Source organism: Pseudophryne corroboree (genome assembly GCF_028390025.1).
Source record: "Pseudophryne corroboree isolate aPseCor3 chromosome 2 unlocalized genomic scaffold, aPseCor3.hap2 SUPER_2_unloc_3, whole genome shotgun sequence".
Lineage (NCBI taxonomy): Eukaryota > Metazoa > Chordata > Amphibia > Anura > Myobatrachidae > Pseudophryne > Pseudophryne corroboree.
Window position 1 is genome coordinate 32,710 of NW_026967490.1, and position 19,712 is coordinate 52,421.

Consider the following 19,712-nt stretch of genomic DNA (forward strand, 5'->3'; position numbering starts at 1 on the left):
GGGTATGAAAACCACTGGTAAAACAATTCCAGCAATGGGAGTAACAGGAGTAGTACAACACTACCCTTTAAGTAAACCAGCAGAGATTACGATAGGGCCTTTACAGACCAAGCACTCCTTTTTGCTAGCTGCATCGGCTCCGACTAATCTACTTGGGAGAGATTTACTGTGTAAGATGGGGTGTGTTCTTAGATATACCTGAGAATCACGCTCAGGTAGTGCAGGATATGCTAGACTCCCCTCAAAGGTTAATGTCACACACTGTTGTTACAGACAGATGTCCATCCAAGGTAGAGGAAATGATCTCCCAGATACCGGAGTCACTTTGGACCAAAGATGGACAAGACACTGGATTGATGGCAAATGTAGCTCCTGTAGTAGTTCAAGTAAAAGATGGTAGGATAGCTCCAAAAATCCCACAGTATCCTTTGAAGCCAGAGGTGGAGTTAGGAGTGTGCCCAGTCATAGCTGCAACAGGGCATCCTAGTTAGAATGTCCGGCACTGCCAATAGTCCCATCTTCCCTGTGAAAAAGAGTGGGGGGAGGGGTTACAGGCTAGTGCAGGATCTAAGGGGGATCAACAAAATAGTTGAGAGCCAATTCCCCGTAGTGCCAAATCCAGCTGTTATCCTTATGCAAATCCCTCCTACTGCAAAATTTTTCACTGTTATTGACCTCTGCTCCGCTTTCTTTTCGGTACCTCTGCACCCTGACAGCCAATACTTGTTTGCATTTACATACAGAGGAGTACAGTACACCTGTACTCGCTTACCACAAGGTTTCATTGACAGTCCAAGTATTTTCTCACAGGCTTTGCATGACTGTTTACAATCCTTTCAACCTGAGAGCGGATCAGTATTAATACAGTATGTAGATGACTTACTGCTGTGTTCTGATTCACTCGAATCGTCCTTGAGAGACACAAAACAACTTTTGTTTCATCTTTCTAATACGGGACACAAGGTTTCAAAGGATAAGTTGCAGTTATGCCAGACCAAGGTAAAATATTTGTGACTTTGCTTAAAACAAGGACTGAGACACCTCACCGCTGATAGAATACAGGCGATTCGCGACATGACTCTGCCACAAACCCAGCAACAGATCCGCACTTTCCTAGGAATGTGTGGGTACTGCCACAACTGGATCCCAGGGTTTTCCATACTAGCCTTACCTTTACAAGAGATGGTCTCGTCAAACAAACCAGATCGGATTTCGCACACAGATGAGTCCGAACTGGCATTTGAGAGACTAAAACAGTGCCTATCACAGGCACCAGCATTAGGTATGCCAGATTATGGGAAACCCTTTCAATTGTACGGTACGGAGAGTGCTGGGTGTGCGGCAGGTGTTTTAACCCAGAGACATGGTGATGCCAGCAGGCCGGTAGCTTACTACAGCGCTCAGCTAGACACCGTAGCACGATCTCTCCCCACATGCTTGCGAAGTGTTGCAGCGATAGCATTGCTAGTGAGTAAAAGCGAAGATGTAGTGTTAGGACACAACCTGACCATCCATACACCTCATGCAGTGTCAGCTTTACTGAGTTCTGCCCAAACCAGACACGTCTCATCAGCACGGTTTACAAGGTGGGAATTAGCACTAATGGCCTCTGTAAGCATCACCATAAGGAGATGCAGCGCACTAAATCCTGCAACGTATCTCCCAGGTGTGCCCGGACAGCCACAAAGGGTAGAGGATGATGATACGCATGATTGTATGGAATATTTGACCCAAAATTTCACGGCAAGGCCTGACATCAGTGACAACCCACTGGAAGATGTAGATTTTACTTTCTACACTGACGGTAGTTGTCACAGACAGACGGACTCGGGAGACTTGTGTACTGGATACGCAGTCGTAGATGACAAAGGTACCATAGAAGCAGAACCGCTAGGCCCACCTCACTCAGCACAAGTTGCTGAGCTGGTTGCCCTAACCAGAGTGTGTGAATTGGCTAAGGGTAAGTCAGCCAATATCTTCACGGATTCTAGGTATGCCTTTGGAGTAGTGCATGATTTCGGGGCCTTATGGCACCTCAGAAATTTCATGACGGCAGCTGGCACACCCGTGGCGCTTGCGACCCACATTAAAAGACTTCTAGCAGCGATACAAGAACATGACAGAGTGGCTGTTATCAAGTGTAAAGCCCACAGGTACAGCCAAGACCCAGTGTCACTTGGTAACACCCGGGCAGACGAAGCTGCTAAATCAGCAGCCAGTACCCCCATACAGACAGACATCACACAACTGATGGTATTCAATACCGTCAACACACAGAAATTGCATGAAATGCAAAATTTGTGTTCCCCACAGGAAAAGGCAATCTGGAGGTCAAAAGGATATGGCCAGGAGTCCTCAGGACTCTGGACAGATGGACAGGGTAAGCCAGTGGCACCCAGAGCATACCTTCCAAGTTTAGCTGAGGCGGCACATGGTCTGACTCGTCTAGGCAAAGAAGGAATGTGCAAGTTGGTAAGAGCATACTGGTGCGCGCCAGGACTCTCTTCTCATGCGGGTAAAAGAGCAATGACATGCCTTACCTGCTTGAGGAAGAATACTGGAAAGGCAATACCAACAGAACCATCCCATATCCCACCAACAGATGGCCCTTTTCAGGTAATACAAATTGATTTCATACAATTGCCACCCTGTAGAAATTTAAAATATGTGTTGGTTTGTATTGATGTGTTTTTAAATTGGGTAGAAGCGTTCCCCGCTGCCACAAATACTGCTGTTTACTGCAAAGAAAATTGTGCAGGAATTTGTGTGCAGATATGGTATCCCTAGGATAATTGAAAGTGATAGGGGTACCCATTTTACAGGTGAAGTCTTTCAGGTAATGTGCAAATGAATGGGAATTAATAGTAAGCTACATACTCCGCACCGCCCACAGGCGAGTGCGAAAGTGGAAAGAGTAAACAGCACTATTAAGAACAAGTTGAGCAAAGTGATGGCTGAAACTGGATTGTTGTGGCCAGAAGCTTTGCCACTTGTATTGTACAGCATCAGAACCACTCCCAGGTCCCCTCTTAACCTGTCACCCTGGGGATTATGTAATGATTCTAAATTTTCTACGCTCAGGTTGCCTGATTGACCGGTGGGAAGGACCGTACCAAGTCTTACTGACCAGCACGACAGCATTAAAGGTTGCCGAAAGAGAGACTTGTGTCCACTCGTCCAACTGTAAGAAGGTCGCTGACCCATAGAAAGCCCGGGACAAAGAACAGAGTGTAGATGAAATCGTATCACTGGAGTGCCTGTTCCGGGAAGGTTGAGAGGCAGGACTGTTGTCACGACACCTGAGCACAGAGAACTAAAAATAGTATTTTGGTACTTACCAGGTAAATCCTTTTCTTTGAATCCATAGGGGGCACTGGAGTACTCTTGGGATATGGACGGCTTCCGTAGGAAACAGCACTGAATATTTAAATTTAGCACACTCCACCCCTCCAAATCCCCGAGTACCTCAGTGTTTTTTACTGAGCCGAACAGGAACTATAGAGATGTTGACAATGGAGTATTACATATAACATAACGGACAACAACGGAGTTGACACATAACGTTACTGACAACTAAACAGTTAACACCATAACCAGCACTTGATAATTTGAACCAGTCGGTGAGAGTGTGTTACCATAAGATCCCCTGAACTTACCACAAACCAGGTAAAACTGCTCTGGGTGGGCGTCCAGTGCCCCCTATGGATTCAAAGAAAAGGATTTACCTGGTAAGTACCAAAATCCTATTTTTTTTTTCATCCACTAGGGGTCACTGGAGTACTCTTGGGACGTACCAAAGCTTCCCCCGTGGGCGGGAGAGCTGTTTGGCACCTGTAACACTAGGCGGCCAAAGCTAGATGCTGATGCCGCAAACGTATCAAACTTGTAAAAGCGCACAAACGTGTGCACTGATGACCATGTAGCCGCACGGCAAAGCTGCGTCGTAGAAGCTCCCCGACCAGCTGCCCATGAAGTTCCCACAGAACGTGTGGAATGAGCGGTTACTGATGTAGGCGGCTGTAACCTAGCCTGAAGGTAAGCCTGACGTATGGTCAGTTTTATCCATCTGGATAAGGTTTGTTTAGATGCTGGCCAACCCATCTTGGCAGTATCATATAGAACAAACAACGTATCTGTCTTACGAACTGAAGACGTTCTGGATACATAAACGCGTAATGCGCGTACCACATCCAGAGTTCCAGAATGTGCTGTCAACACAGGAACTACTATTGGTTGATTGATGTGAAAAGATGACACTACCTTTGGTAAGAAAGCGGGATTCGTCCGAAGTTCCGCTCTGTCATCATGAAACACCAAATACGGTGACTTGCATGACAAGGCACCCAAATCCGAAACACGCCTTGCCGAAGCTAAGGCTAGAAGAAAAATTGTTTTCCAAGTGAGAAACTTTATATCCACTTGCTGTAAGGGTCCAAAATATGAAGACTGTAAGAAATCTAAAACCAGATTCAAGTCCCATGGCGCTGTAGGTGGAATGAATGGAGGCTGTACCCTGCAGAAAAGTGTGTACCGACGACAACAGAGCCAATCGTCTTTGAAAATAAATTGACAACGCAGATACCTGCACCTTTAGTGTAGATAAACGCAGTCCTCCATCTAACCTCGTCTGTAGAAATAACAGAAGACGGGATAACGTGAAAGATGATGTCGGAAACTTACGAGTTTCACACCAACCTATGTAGGCACGCCAAATGCTGTAATAATGAGCTGCCGTAACTGGCTTCCTAGCTCGTAACATGGTTGGTATAACCGATTCTGGAATGCCCTCTCTTCTTAAGAGGGCGGTCTCAACAGCCACCCCGTCAAACGCAGCCACGCTAAATCGGGGTAAATGAACAGACCCTGTTGTAACAAGTCCGGACATAGAGGGAGCGGCCAAGGTTCGTCTGCGAGTAGTCCGCGGAGATCCGAGAACCAAGCTCTCCGAGGCCAATGAGGCGCCACTAGTATGACTGTGACAGACTCTCTTTTGATCCGTTTTAGCACCAGAGGGAGCAACGGAAACGGTGGAAACAGATACACAAGGCTGTACGGCCACGCGATTGTGAGAGCATCCACCGCCACTGCCTTTGGATCTCTCGTTCTGGACACATACTGGAGCGTTTGGTGATTGTGTCGAGACGCCATCAGGTCCACCTGAGGATAACCCCACCGCTGAACCAACATGTGAAACACTTCTGGATTTAATGCCCATTCTCCTGGATGAAAATCCAGACGACTGAGATAATCCGCTTCCCAGTTGTCCACTCCCGGAATGAACACTGCCGACAATATCACCTGGTGGTATTCCGCCCAACTGAGGATTCGAGCTACTTCCCGCATTGCCATGCGGCTTCTCGTTCCTCCTTGTTTGTTAGTGTATGCGACCGCCGTCGCGTTGTCTGACTGCACCTGGACAGTGTGAGACCGAAGCATGTGTACTGCTTGTCGTAGCGCATTGTAAATTGCGCGGAGTTCCAGGACATTTATAGACAGCAATCTTTTGTGATCTGCCCAGAGACCCTGGAGCTGACAATTTTGAACTACAGCTCCCCAACCTCTGAGACTGGCGTCCGTCGTTAGAATTATCCAATTCCAGCCTCCGAACAGTTTTCCTGCGGTTAGATTGTGTTCCTTGAGCCACCAGAGCAGAGACACCTTTGCCCTTGGCGACAACCTCAACCTGTAGTGAATCTGCAGATGCGAGCCCGACCACTGTGCGAGCACATCCAGTTGAAATGGACGCGAGTGAAATCTTCCGAACTGAAGTGCTTCGAAAGCCACCACCATTGTTCCTAAGAAGCGAATGCACAAATGTACCGACACTGTGCGTGGCTTGAGCACTAATTGTACCAGATGTCGTAGAATCTGTACTTTCTGTTGTGGTAGGTAAATTCTTTGATTGACCGTATCGAAAATCATACCTAGGAATTGAAGGCGTTGAGACGGAATTAGATGTGATTTCTTGAAGTTGACAATCCAACCGTGGTGAACCAGTGCATTGTACGTTAGCAGCGCATGTTGGAGAAGTATGTGTTGAGACGGGGCTTTGATGAGCAGATCGTCTAAATACGGAACTATTGTCACTCCCAGGGATCTGAGATGAGCTATCATCACAGACATCACTTTGGTGAACACCCGAGGCGCTGACGATAGGCCAAACGGTAGAGCCTGAAACTGGTAATGGTTCTGGCGTATTGCAAACTGCAAGAATCTCTGATGAGGCTGCCAAATTGGAATGTGTAAGTACGCATCCTTGAGATCTAGCGCAATCATGAATTCCTTTGGCTCTAAACCCGCAATCACGGAACGCAGAGATTCCATCTTGAATCTGTAGTAAGTTACGTACCGATTGAGACCCTTTAAGTTCAATATTGGTCTGACTGAGCCATCCGGCTTCGGTACCACAAACAGACTGGAATAATAAACCTGACCCTGTTGATGTACAGGGACAGGAATCAAAACTGCTGAATCCAGTAGGGACTGAATGGCAATTTGCAGAACCGCCCTCTTGTCGTCCGACAGAGGCAATCCTGTCTTGAAAAACCGCAGTGGCGGAAGACAGTCGAACTCTATTTTGTAACCTTTTAACACTAAATTGCGAATCCAGCCCTCCGCGGATGTGTGGAACCACGCCCCATGGAACTTCTGAAGGCGTGCTCCCACAATTGGAGAACCGAGATGGGCTGGTAGCCCGTCATGCCACTGGCTTGTCGGTAACCTTAGCGTCCTGACGACTTGTGTTGGTTTGTTGGAAACCACGTCCACGACCATGTCTACCAGGCTTGGCTGTTCCTCTGCCACGTCCTCGAAAGGACTGAGGTCTAAAGGATTTGAATGAAGGTCCAGCGTACCTCCTTCTTGGTACCGGTGGAGGCAATGGTAAGAAAACCGACTTACCTCCGTAGCCTCAGCAATCCATGTGTCCAATTCAGGACCAAACAACTTCTTGCCATCGTAAGGCAACGCCTCTATACCTCGTTTGACCTCTGCCTCCGCTTGCCAAGCACGCAGCCAGAGTGCTCGTCGTACTGTAACTAGCGATGATGAAATACGAGAAGTGAGCTGACAGACATCAGTAGAAGCTGTACATAGATACTCCGCAGCCTCACGCATCTGATCAGCAAGAAGTATAAGGTGATCGTCATGTAAGGCAGACTTAAGTTCTGTTATCCATACTATGAGCGCCTTAGTGACCCAGATACCAACCAAGCCAGGTCTCAGCAGCACTTCTGCTGCTACACACATGGACTTTAGCATAGTTTCTATCTTGCGATCTGAAGGATCTTTAAGCGTAGTAGCCGCTGGCACTGGTATGGTTAATTTCTTGGTAAGCTTCGACACTGACGAATCAACTATTGGTGGCTTCTCCCATGTACATGTTACCGAGTCTGGAATTGGGTAACTAGACTTAAATCTGCGAGGTATAGAAAACCGTTTATCTGGATTCTGTCGTGTTTCTACTAACATCTGATTAAGAGACTCTGACACAGGAAAACTTATTGGAGTTCTTTGTTGTTTAGTAAATACGACCTGATCATTTGTGAGAGGCTCCTCAGTTTCTGTAAACTTCAGAGACTGACGCACCGCTCTGATGAGATTATCAATGCCTGGGCTGTTAAAATCCTCACTATCTGACTCCACTTCGCCCTCCTCACCCTCATCTTGTGCCGTGAGGTCTGGCATGGAATCGTCAGAATGCAACATAGCCGAAACAGGTAAATCATAAGACATATGAAATTTATCCCCTCTACCCAAAATGGATTTGGACCTTTCGCAAGGCTGAGAGGCCTCCGGTAGTTCTGGCGTTCTCACCCTAGACTCAGATCTTGCCGTTTCCCGCTCCTGTCGAGCGGCGGTCAATTCTGATTGCAACCCAGCCAGTACATTGGCTAGCATTTCCCAAGGAGGGTTCGGGGAGGAAATTGGCTTTAAAACCGGAGCAGAAATTGTATTCTGAACCGAATCCACAAAACATACTGTACATGTGGTAGATCCATCCGGTAACGCACTGTTACAGACTTTGCAATTATGCTTTTTAATTTTTGCTGGTGCCTTACTCATTATGGCGACAGACAATACAATACACAAACAGACACTTGCACGACTCAGTAAAATAGTACCAAGGTGTCTCTATATATATATATATATATATATATATATATATATCTGGCCAAGTGCAGTACACGTGGCCAGTACTATGAAATGTGATCCCAAATTCCCACTAGCACCTCTGCGCCTCCGATGGAGTAGAGATGTAGTACTGGAACGTTCTGGAATCACAGCAGGAAGACACAGGAAGCATGGTTAAAAACGGCTGCCATGCTATGCTTACCCATATAATCACAGTACAGGTTACATTAGCTTAAAGTGACATTTTTCCTGTGTAATTAACCCTGCAGCCTAGCATACTGCTATTGCTGCAGGGTATCCCCCCTCATGCCGCTTATTGCCTGTATATCACCGCTGTAATGCCCCCCCTCCCCTGTACTGCGTGCAGTGCGGGCGGCAGCGAGCAGCGTGTGGGGCTGCCAGCCGGAGCCGGGTATTGGGACGCAGGGACCGACAGCGGGGAGCGCGTATTGAAGCGCTCTGAGCAGCGCCGGATCAGCGGTGAGGGCCGGCGACGGCCGGAGCAGCGGTGGGGGCTGGCGACGGCGGCCAAGCAGCTGTGGGGCTGGTGACGGCCGGAGCAGCGGCGGCGGGCTGTAGAGGGATCCCTGGGTTAGCATATAAACAATGTCCCCACACAGCGGGACTGCCCCGTTTCACATACCTGCACTCCTGCTGCTGTGGTAAGGCTCCGACGGGGCTTCTCAGTAAGCGCCGGCCAGCCTGTGTGCAGGAGATCTGTGTGGCTGTGAGGGAGCTCATTCAGTGAGGACCGACACGCCACTGCTGCTATCAGCAGCTGCACTATCCCTGACCCTGCCTTTTGGAAGAGGGAAAGGGATGTGTATAAAATAGAAAAAATATCCTAAAAAAAGAAAAAATTCAAAGTAATTGTGGACTCAGCCACAGAGCTGTTACTACTTCGAGCACAGAAAAAACACTAAGGTACTTGGGGATATGGAGGGGTGGAGTGTGCTAAATTTAAATATTCAGTGCTGTTTCCTACGGAAGCCGTCCATATCCCAAGAGTACTCCAGTGACCCCTAGTGGATGAAAAAGAAAGACCAGAGGCGGTTGTCACACCAGTTTTCTTTCCCTTCTATTATTTTCTTTACCTCCCATTACCACTCTTTCTTTCTCCTCCTGCAAGATGAACTTACCCCAAGAGACTGCGTTCCGGGTTTTTGTGTTGAGCCTGTTGTTGACCAGAGCAGTTTGTTTCGGTGAGAGTACCAGAGAGCTCGAGAGAGGATCTGGAATGGGTTCTGATGACAAGGACGGATTAGTAGAATTCCAAGAGCAACACAGTTACCGAGCAAAGGCGAGTATCAGAAAACGATCTGTTAGCCATGACACTAGGAGACATTGTGAAGGATTGTTAGCTGAGGAGAATTGTATCTGTAGGAATTGTGAAAACATAGTTGTGGACGGGTGCATCCAGAGATGTCAGTCCAGCCTTAATATCAACATGGACCGTCATCCATTGAGTGATTATCACTCATTAGTGGGGAAGGTTTTAAACCAAATAGAATGCTGGGTGTGCTCACAAGTACCTCAAGGTCAGAGCAAGTCATGACTAGTACCATACCCTTTAACACTAGATGAGGTACTTGAATTAAGGGGTGGGAGACCGGTGGACAAGAAATTTTATATTTCTAGTCCTCCTAGTTTGAAGCTCTACCAATATCATGTGGATAGGTCCTTAGTATGTTTCAACGTTTCCAATCCCCGAAAGCCGGGAAATTGGGAAGTGACATGGAATAATCAAACCATGGCATTTTCACACAGAGCTGACATAATGCCTGTAGACCCTGAACTTATACGCCAAATAGCCAACGGAGGGAGATATTTTCGGTACAGGTATACTCTAGGAAGTAGGACCATGCGGGTTGGAGAAGTATCTACAGGGTACTGTGCGCATATCATACAGCCTGATACGTGTACTGAACAAATGAGAGAGTTAGGGATAGGATTTTTCACCTGGAAGGTTTGCAATATGGTGATGTCATATTCTGTCCCATATGTTCTCCCCGATGATGCATATTTCATATGCAGGAGGAAGGCGTATAAGTGGCTTGCCCCAAACTCAGAGGGATTGTGTTGCATTGGAAGAGTGTTGCCAGAAGTAATGACCATTACCCATGATAAGATGAAAGACTTTCACCGCAATGCTCAAGCTCCTTACACTCACTACGAACACATTGTTAAGAGACACCTTGTAGATAGGACAGAGCACGCAGCCTCTGATTTGATCCATGAATCCACAGGGATTCACTTCCTACTTGCATTAGATATCACCCATACTGCCAGAGGAATTATACATTTTAGGTATATTAATGCGCTACCGAACCTGATAGACAATATCACCAAGATGTATGACGACACCTTCAGGTATACTGGGAGAGAATTGCAAGCTTACAAAACGGAACTGATCCAGCACAGGATGGTTCTCAATTACATCACAGCGGTGACAGGCGGGTATTGTGTCACCATAGCAACTCAGTATGGTGTGAAGTGCTGTACGTATATCACAAACAGCACCGATGACCCAACCGAGGTCATAGATCAAAAGATGGACGATATCTTGCAGTTGAAGTGGGAGTTCCGAAGGAGACACAACCTTACCCTTACTGCTGTGAGTAATGAACTGACCGGCTGGGTCTCATGGTTGAACCCACGCAATTGGTTCTCAGGTTTAGGAGAATGGGCTCAAAATGTTATCGTGAATGTAGGAAAATTTCTCTTGTGTATCCTGGGAGTTGTCATAATGATTGGTTTGATATTTAGATGTGTTCGGATTTTAATGCAGTGCAAGCGCAGTACCAAATTGATGAGTTTGAGGAGTGAGGGCATTGTTACAACAACTGGTTTAATTTATGACCCATCAATTGAGACAATGTTGTGATAAGACGTGATTCCACTGTCCGTTTCTTTCACACGTTTCTCCTTTGTTTTTCTCCAAGGTAAAAAGACATCCACTTGGAATAAGATTTTGATGGGCATTTCCACAGACTTTGAGAGACACTTTAGAGACAATAACTTTTTATGGACACTTGAAAGACTTTGATTATCACCCACAGCAAGGATACAGCCATCCGGACAAGACTTCAACAGACACCCATGGACAATTGCACACATTATCATATGAATGCATTTGTGACACATGTTTCTTATCTTCATCTTTACAACCTTCAGGTAGTGGCACACATAGTCGACAGGTGATATAGGTACATATATTAGCTTTCACATGTTTCTCCCCCTCCATGTATCATCATCTAATGTGCACCCCATTTGTTGGAACAAGAAGCTGAAAAGAGCTCGGTAGTGTTTGTTGGCCCACTTACAGACCCTTAATACGGGATAAGAAGGATTTAATGTATACTTCGCAATACCTCTAAGCTTATCTAGAACATGTACGGCACGATGATACATGCCCCTCAGACATGAATTTCATACATACATGCTTTTACTATCCCACTAGGTCATACATTTCACACCTTCTCCTTTCCTCCCTCCACCCAATCATTTATAGGTATTTCATTGTATTGTATATTTTTATGCTTAATTGTTTAGATAGTGGCAGTTATTATTGACTGCCAAAGTGTGGACTGTCAAAGTCGAAAAATATCATGATGCATATCCCTTGTACTAACCCCTCATGTACACGCGCGTTGCTCGTGCACCTGGTCCCCCGTGTGTACACATACCCGCAAGTTGCGTAAGAGACGCTCCAGCGACTCGTGCGCATGATATGTGTATTTACGGCGGAGTTTGTGAGCGTGTAGTGTGCGACTCGAACGTAGCATATTTAACTCAAGTAGTGCATTTTGTAGATATTGTTCCCCTAGACCATGTCAGCGAGTAATGTTAGTTTAAACAGTTCCTGGACAGAGAGATTCCTCTTTGCATGATAGGTAGGGTCAGATAAAGGTTAAAAGGTGGTGTCTAGTATCCAGCTGTAGGGTATTTTAAGGGTAACATTTTGGTGTTAGTTAGGAAAGGATCGCTCGCTCCTGCGTATAGTTATGTACAGAAATAGATTATGAACATTTAACTGTATTTGCTGTAAATTACACATGCGGCGGGAATCCAGAGGATACCTCCCACCAGAGCAGTTGGGGAAAGACACAGCCCACCTGTTCAAATCCACCTATGACCTTTCCTGTAATGTAGAGACACATCCCTGTGTCCAATGAACAATGAGATTACAGGTACCATTGTATTGTGAATGTATGTTGTGTATATAAAGACCACTGTTGCCTGGCCGGACTCAGACTCTGAAGGCTTTCTCCCTGAATAGCTGAGGACTGGATCCAGGTCGCGCTTGCGAACGATTCCCCACGTATGTATATTCTCTGTAGCCATTATTATTCTCTGTTATTCTGTTAGATGTCTGTGTTAGCTTGTAGTGTATAACTTGTATTTGTTTTCCCTTTTTCTCTGAATAATCTGCTGCGGGGTTAGAGCCCAGTGGTTTATACAAACCGGTGTTGTGTTTTCACTTTTCTGCAAAGGGCTTTTCTTAGCGTCTCAATCGCTATAACAGCATTAGCATTGTTAAGGTTTTTAAGCATTACATCGTCACACTATTTGACTACTATGGTTTAGAGTATAAGCATATTCTTACTGTATTTTATTAACAAGGTTTACTGTATATCAATCTGTGAGCGTACGTGCCGCTCGTGTGCTTCGCCCATGGCGTAGCGTCTGCTATGCTAAGTGCGTACCCATACGGTACTCAGTACGCAAATAGCGTACTTAATCCGTAGTGTGTGTAATAAGTCTAGCGGCCATAGCGGCTCCACGGTAATAGTATAGTGTATAGCTTTATATTTTAAGATAATAATTGACATTATCACACCCAAGGGGGAAGCTTTGGTACGTCCCAAGAGTACTCAAGTGACCCCTAGTGGATGAAGAAGAAAATAGGATTTTGGTACTTACCAGGTAAATCCTTTTCTTTGAATCCATAGGGGGCACTGGACACCCACCCAGAGCAGTTTTCACTAGCTTGTGGTAAGTTTGGAGACCTTATGGTAACATGTTATAACCATCTAATTCTGATGTTATATAGATTTTCAATTATCGTGTCAACTTTTTAGTTGTCCGTTTTGTTAGGTGTCAACTTTATTGTTGTCCGTTATTTTATAATGTTATATGTAATTCTCCATTGTTCACCTCTCTGTCGCTCCTATTCGGCTCAGTAAAAAACACTGAGGATCCTGGGAGTATGGAGAAGGGAAGAGGAGGGTTACACATTTAAATATTTAAATGTGCCTTCCCTGCTGCGCACCGTCCATATCCCAAGAGTACTCCAGTGCCTCCTATGGATTCAAGGAAAAGGATTTACCTGGTAAGTACCGAAATCCAATTTTTTTTACTCCCAAAAATTACATGTAAACGTCCACATGCCTAATTAGTCATTGGTGGGGAAGGGGGGGGGGGGGGTTCAGCACGGTGTACCGACATTAACCTTTTCCCTCTCGCCCTCCGTGAGGTGCGTCCAAAAAAAGAGTTTACTCTGACAGGTTATAATTGGATTGCAAAATGAATTGTCAGTGTGAATTTGTGGAGAACACGGCCCCTCGCACCTGATTGTATTGAGCCCTTAGACGGATGCAGTAAGCTGCGCAGTATAGTGACTTAGTCGCTGCTAATCGCAGTGAGATTCCGGCGGTGACTATCAGGAGGAAAGCCCAGACTTTGACTGAGAGATTTTCAGGTTTTTTTAAAGTGGCAATCACTTACACTGCAAAACCAGGCTGATCTTACTGTGTAAATGATTGCTACAAATCTCTCACTTTCTGAAACTCTGACTGTTACATTTGACCCGTTGTCTGCCCGCTTTGGGTAATTTTTTTTTTTTTTTTACGGAATTAATAAAAGGAGGAGAAGGAAAAAAAGGTCCCCCTCCACCACAACCGTTTTTTTAAACTGGCGATATCTATGTTAGAGAAGACATTTTCCAGCAAGCCTGTCATAAAGGCTACCAGGCCATGCTAACCCTTGGAAACCCACAAGTGCAAACTTACCATAGGATCCAGGACCTAGGACCTGCAAGGGCCTGTGGAAAGAAAAATATTTGAAGAAGAAAATTCCCACACGTTCCCCAATTTATGAGCATCCTGGTAACAAAACACATACAAGTAACAGCCATCTGTCTCCCTCTCACTATCAGTCCACCCATTGCCTGTCTAGAATCTAAGCTTTTGCAAGCAGGGCTCTCTCTTTCTCTGCGGTCTCTACGTGATTACACTATCTGCATATCAGCCGTGTACTGTGTCCTTACACTGTGTACTGCTCTTATGGCACCATGTATATGACATATAATAATCTCCTCTTACATCTCTTGGTCTTTACTCCCAGTCACCCTGTAGCACCCCCTCTAGATGTCCTCCTCTCTGACGTTCCATCCTGTGCTCTCTATATGTCAGGTGTCTCGTCACTGGTTATCCTGTCTACTGGAATGGGGAAGTCTCTGTGTTATCAGCTGCCGGCATATATGTACGCCAAGAGATCCCCCTGCATCGTGCTGGTTATATCTCCACTGGTCTCACTAATGGATGATCAGGTACTATGAGTCTTTATTCTGTTAAGTACTAATTACTAAGAATGCGTCCTTCCTTCCTCTTCAGTTATTGATCTGCTGTATTCTCCACGTGGCTCTGTCATTACTTGTGTTGTGTATGTATTACGGAGTATATGTGTAAGAAGTATGCTGATTCTGGGGAGGCCCATGCAGGACCCTATGGACTTGTTGCTGTGTGGTATGTATTGCTGGTGAGGGGTACAGGCAGCATATTAGTTGTGTGATGTTATGTTATCATCTTTGTTTGTGAAATACCAGGGGTTTATGGCAGTGTGCACCCCCCCCCCCCCCCCCCCGCCCTCCTCTCTGAAAGAGGAACTCTATATATAGCAGTAAGTCTTTGATTTGGCTGTGAGAAGACCATTGGCGAGGGCCAAAAGTAGTGGAGAGAGTGGACACCAAAGAAGTGACTTAGCGGTGAGACATAGACAGGCCCAGGAGCTTAGGTAACTTGGAGACATTTGGTAAGAGAGAGAGAGAGAAGGTGGCTAGAAAGAGTCTAGTGACTGTTTCTTGAAGACATGTGAGACTAAAGTGTGCTTGGAAGAAGAGGGACTGAAGAGATGGATAAGATGGGAGCAAGTATCTTGAGAGAAAAGTGTGAGGAGAATATCTGAGGGTGGAGATGATTTGCAGAATGATTGATTTAATTTTGGTAGTAAAGTAGGTGGGAAAGAGTATAAAGGAGCAGAGGTTTGAAGTGAGACTCTTGAGTGTGAGATACGGCAGAGCCGGAGGACGGAGGCATTAATGAAGTCATGGTAGTCATTGGGAGTGAGTTTAGAGTACCAGGGCTGTGAAGCAGATCTGCAAAGCCTGACATTGATGGCTTGGTCAGCAGAGTCAAGAATGAAGGTAATGGTGGAGTTGTAGAGTGAGCCAGCTTGTTCAGGGCAGAAATGTATGTCGTGGCTGTGAGTGAGATTGTGTCCAGTGAGGAGAAAGAGAGTAGGGTCAATAGAAGCAAGAATGTCCAGTGGGCCAGGCAGCAACGTATGTCTAGAAATTTAGAGGGGGGACTATTAAGGTCGTAGATGACCACAATACAAATATGAATAGGGTGGCAGAGTCGGACAGCGTAAAGGTTAATGGATCAGGGGGTTGAACTCTGAAGGTGAGAAGGTCTTCCTTGCCATCCCTTTGATAGAGAAGCCCCACACTGAGAGCAGTAGGGAAAGTGGTGTCAGTCAGGAGGACTCACATTTGTGTAATTGTGTGGTGGTTAAGTGGGTTAGAGGTAAATCGGTCATGGATAAAGAGGTGTTTGTTACATACCAGAGGGCGCAGTAGAAATGGAGCAGTGACAAGAGGTAATGAGGTTGGATGGTCTGATGGTGCATTTACATTGTTCAGAGGAGTAGCTGGGTGAGAAGGGGGAATGAAGCGATAGGACAGGAACCAGAGGCATAGCTAAGAGGGAAAGGAAGGTGAGATGTTACTATGTGAGGAAGAGTAGGGGCGGATGAGTGGGAGAGACGTGTAGGGAGTGGCAGGAAATAAGGGAAGGCATAGTAGTAAGGGTAAAGAGAGAAAGGGGTATAGACGGGTCCACCAGGAGCCATTGGCACTTTAAGAGTTTAATAGTGTGGGCTGGCTCCTCCCTCTATGCCGCTCCTACCAGACTCGGTTTAGAAAATGTGCCCGGAGGAGCCGGTCACAGCTAGGGGAGCTCTACAGAGTTCTCTTAAAAAATAGTTTTTTATTTTACAGGGAGGCTGCTGGCGACAGCCTCCCTGCAGCAAGGGACTGGGGGGAAGAGCAATGTCCGCCTTGCGGGGTCTTGAGCCACTGCTCCCACTGACTGGATGTTCGCTGCAGAGGGGTCTGATCGCGTCCCGCCGCAGGGGAACGCTCGCCCCGGCAACCAGCTGCCACCCCCTCAGGTGCTGAAGATGTGGCGAGTGAGTCACTTTTCCCCCTTGCAAGCGGGGGGACAGTGTGAAGAGGGCGGCTAGAGGGTAGGAGCGCGGTCTTAACCACGCTCCTGGAAGGCTCAGCGGTACTGTGGTGTGGCGCTGGGGGGGGGGGGGTACCCTGGGCCAGCTCCGGACCCTACACTGGACACATCAAGCCTGTCGGGGTCTGCGGATCCAGGCCAGCACAACTCCTCCGGCCAGTATAATCATTCAGAGAGCGGGAAGACAGCGCCATTGAGAGGGCGGAGCTTCTCCTCAGAGCGGACCCAGCAGCGTTCAGCGCCATTTTTCTTGCTTGCACTCACTGCCAAGTGGAGCCAGGTCCCTCCAAAGTAATCTCCAGTTATCTGTACGGTACCAGGGGGTTGTAGAAGAGAGGGGAGGCTGTATTATAGGCTGTGTCACCTATTAAGGGGCACAGCCAGCGCGGGTTTAGGGTCTCCCTATACTCAAATAGCGCTGTCTGTGGGTTGGCTCCAATCTTTGTGTCTCTCTGCCACTCTTAGGGGGAAACTCTGAGGTGTGTGACAACATGTCTAGGGACACTGTTTCATATGCTGCAGAGGATTTGTCTTCCCAGGAAGACTCCATACCATGTAATCAGGATTGCACTGTTTTAGCATAGATCCCAGCTAGAGAGCCGGAATGGTTAGTCTCTCTGAGGGGGACTATTTATCAGATTCTGATAGGGTGGCTAGGACTGAGCATGCCACTCGGGTCCTCCAGTCCTCTATGGTTGTATGGTCTGATACTGCCTCCTCGGGGTTCCCTGCGGTACATTCTCACAAACGTGCACTTGCAATTATGCATGATGACACGGACACCGACTCTGACGCTGCAGACGGGGATGTGTTGAGGGGGACAGCATGACTTGCCAAGGGGGTGCAGTTGATGATTGAGGCTGTTAGGGATGTGTTACACATTACTGGCACAGCTCCTGAGCAGGTGGAGGAGGCCTTCTTTACAGATAATAAGAAGCCCTCACCTTCCCGGCGTCCAAAGAATTAAATGCTATCTTTGAAAAGGCATGGGATACTCCAGAAAATAAATAACAGATTCCCAAGAGAGTCTTGGTGGCTTTTCCCTTCCCTGAGGAGGATAGGAAGAGATGGGAGTCTCCACTGATAGTCGACGCCTTTGTCTCCAGGCTGTCTAAACAGGTTTTATTACCGGTCCCGGGATCTACCGCGTTAAAGGACCCGGCAGCTCACAAGGTGGATGCTACGCTGAAATCCATTTACACGGCTTCAGGGGCTATATTGCGGCCTACTATAGCCTGTGCATGGATTGCTAAAGCTATTGCCAGGTGGTCAATCATTCTGCAGGAAGAATCGACTACGCTGGACAAAGGTGACGTTGATTTATTTTTACGTAATATTCAGGACTCTGCAGGGTTCCTGGTGGATTCCATGAAAAACCTGGGTTCCATGGCTGCGGGGATCTCCTCCATGTCCGTCTCGGCTTGCAGGGGTCTCTGGCTGTGCAAGTGGTCTGCGGACGCGGAATCCAGGAACTCTGTGGAGGGCCCACCGTACAGAGGTCAGGCTCTCTTTGGGGAGGCGCTGTATGCGTGGATTTCCGCTGGTAAGTCTCCTTTTCTCCCCTCAGCTGCACCGGCTACGAAGAAGCCTTTTACACCAGCCACATCACAGTCCTTTCGGCCCACGAGGTCTAGAAAGAACAAACCTTCGAACACTTTCTTCAGCGGTGGTCGTGCCAAAGGAAAGATTCCCAAGTCCAGAAGCCTGCTTCTGATACTGATACCCCTAAGTCCTCCGCATGACGGTGGACAGGTAGGCCTGGAGAAAGGTCAGGTGGGGACAAGATTCCGTCCGTTCAGCCATGTCTGGGTGTTGTCTGGCCTGGACCCCCGGGTCCTGGATATAGTATCCAGGGGGTACAGACTGGAGTTTCAAGATCCCCCCACCTCACCGTTTCTTCAAGTCAGACTTGCCAGCTCTGCTTGCGGAAAGAACAATTCTTCTGGAGGCCATCAAAAAATTGATGGTGTCAGAGGTCATTGTTCCAGTTCCACCTCAGCAGTGGAACAAGGTTTATTATCCTAACCTTTTTGTGGTACCAAAACCGGATGGTTCGGTACGGCCTATTCTAAATTTAAAGTCTTTGAACCCTTATCTCAGGGAGTTCAAATTCAAGATGGAATCTCTGAGAGCTGTCATCTCAGGACTCACGGAGGGGGAGTTCCTGGTGTCGCTGGACATCAAGGATGCTTACCTCCACATTCCCATTTGGTCGCCGCATCAGGCATATCTCAGGTTTGCACTGTTAAACGATCACTATCCGTTCCAGGCGCTGCCGTTTGGCCTCTCCACAGCACCAAGGATCTTCACCAAGGTGATGGCGGAGATGATGGTTTTCTTCCGCAAGCAGGGGGTGAACATAATTCCATTTCTGGACTATCTCCTGATCAAGGTGTCGTCCAGGGAGAGGTTGTTGCGATCCATCGCGCTCACGACACAGCTGCTCAGGAGGCACGGTTGGATCCTGAACCTTCCAAAGTCTCATCTGAAGCCGACAAGGAGGCTGTCTTTCCTGGGAATGATCCTCGACATGGAAGTGCAGAGGGTTTTCCTCCCGGTGGAGAAAGCATTGGTAATTCAAACAATGGTCCAGGATGTCTTGAAGCCTAACCGGGTATCAGTTCATCAATGCATCCGCCTTCTGGGGAAGATGGTTGCCGCCTACGAGGCTCTGCAGTACGGCAGGTTTCATGCTCAACCTTTTCAGCTGGACCTCTTGGACCAGCGGTCGGGCTCTCTCTTACACATGCACAAGAGGATACGCCTGTCTCCGAAAGCCAGGATTTCACTCCTCTGGTGGCTACATCTTCCGCACCTTCTGGAAGGCCGAAGGTTCAGAATTCAGGACTGGATCCTTTTAACCACAGATGCAAGTCTAAGAGGTTGGGGTGCAGTCGCTCTGGGGGAAACCTTTCAGGGAAGGTGGTCGAATCAAGAATCCCTTCTCCCAATAAACATCCTGGAGCTAAGGGCCGTGTGCAATGCTCTTCTGCAAGCAGCACACCTTCTACAGGATCGGGCTGTTCAGGTGCAGTCGGACAACGTGACCACGGT

At 47.3% G+C, this 19,712-nt stretch overlaps 1 protein-coding gene across 1 annotated transcript in view; it reads left to right on the top strand.

The window, feature by feature from the left end:
• The window catches only part of RECQL4 (RecQ like helicase 4), a gene marked incomplete at its 5' end in the record, with an annotated part of 264,498 nt that overhangs the window by 30,181 nt on the left and 214,605 nt on the right, over window positions 1-19,712 (top strand). Inside the window, one exon of the mRNA XM_063948748.1 lies at window positions 14,547-14,683. Within this exon, the coding sequence (XP_063804818.1) occupies window positions 14,547-14,683 (137 nt within the window). The remainder of the gene's footprint in view (window positions 1-14,546; window positions 14,684-19,712) is intronic.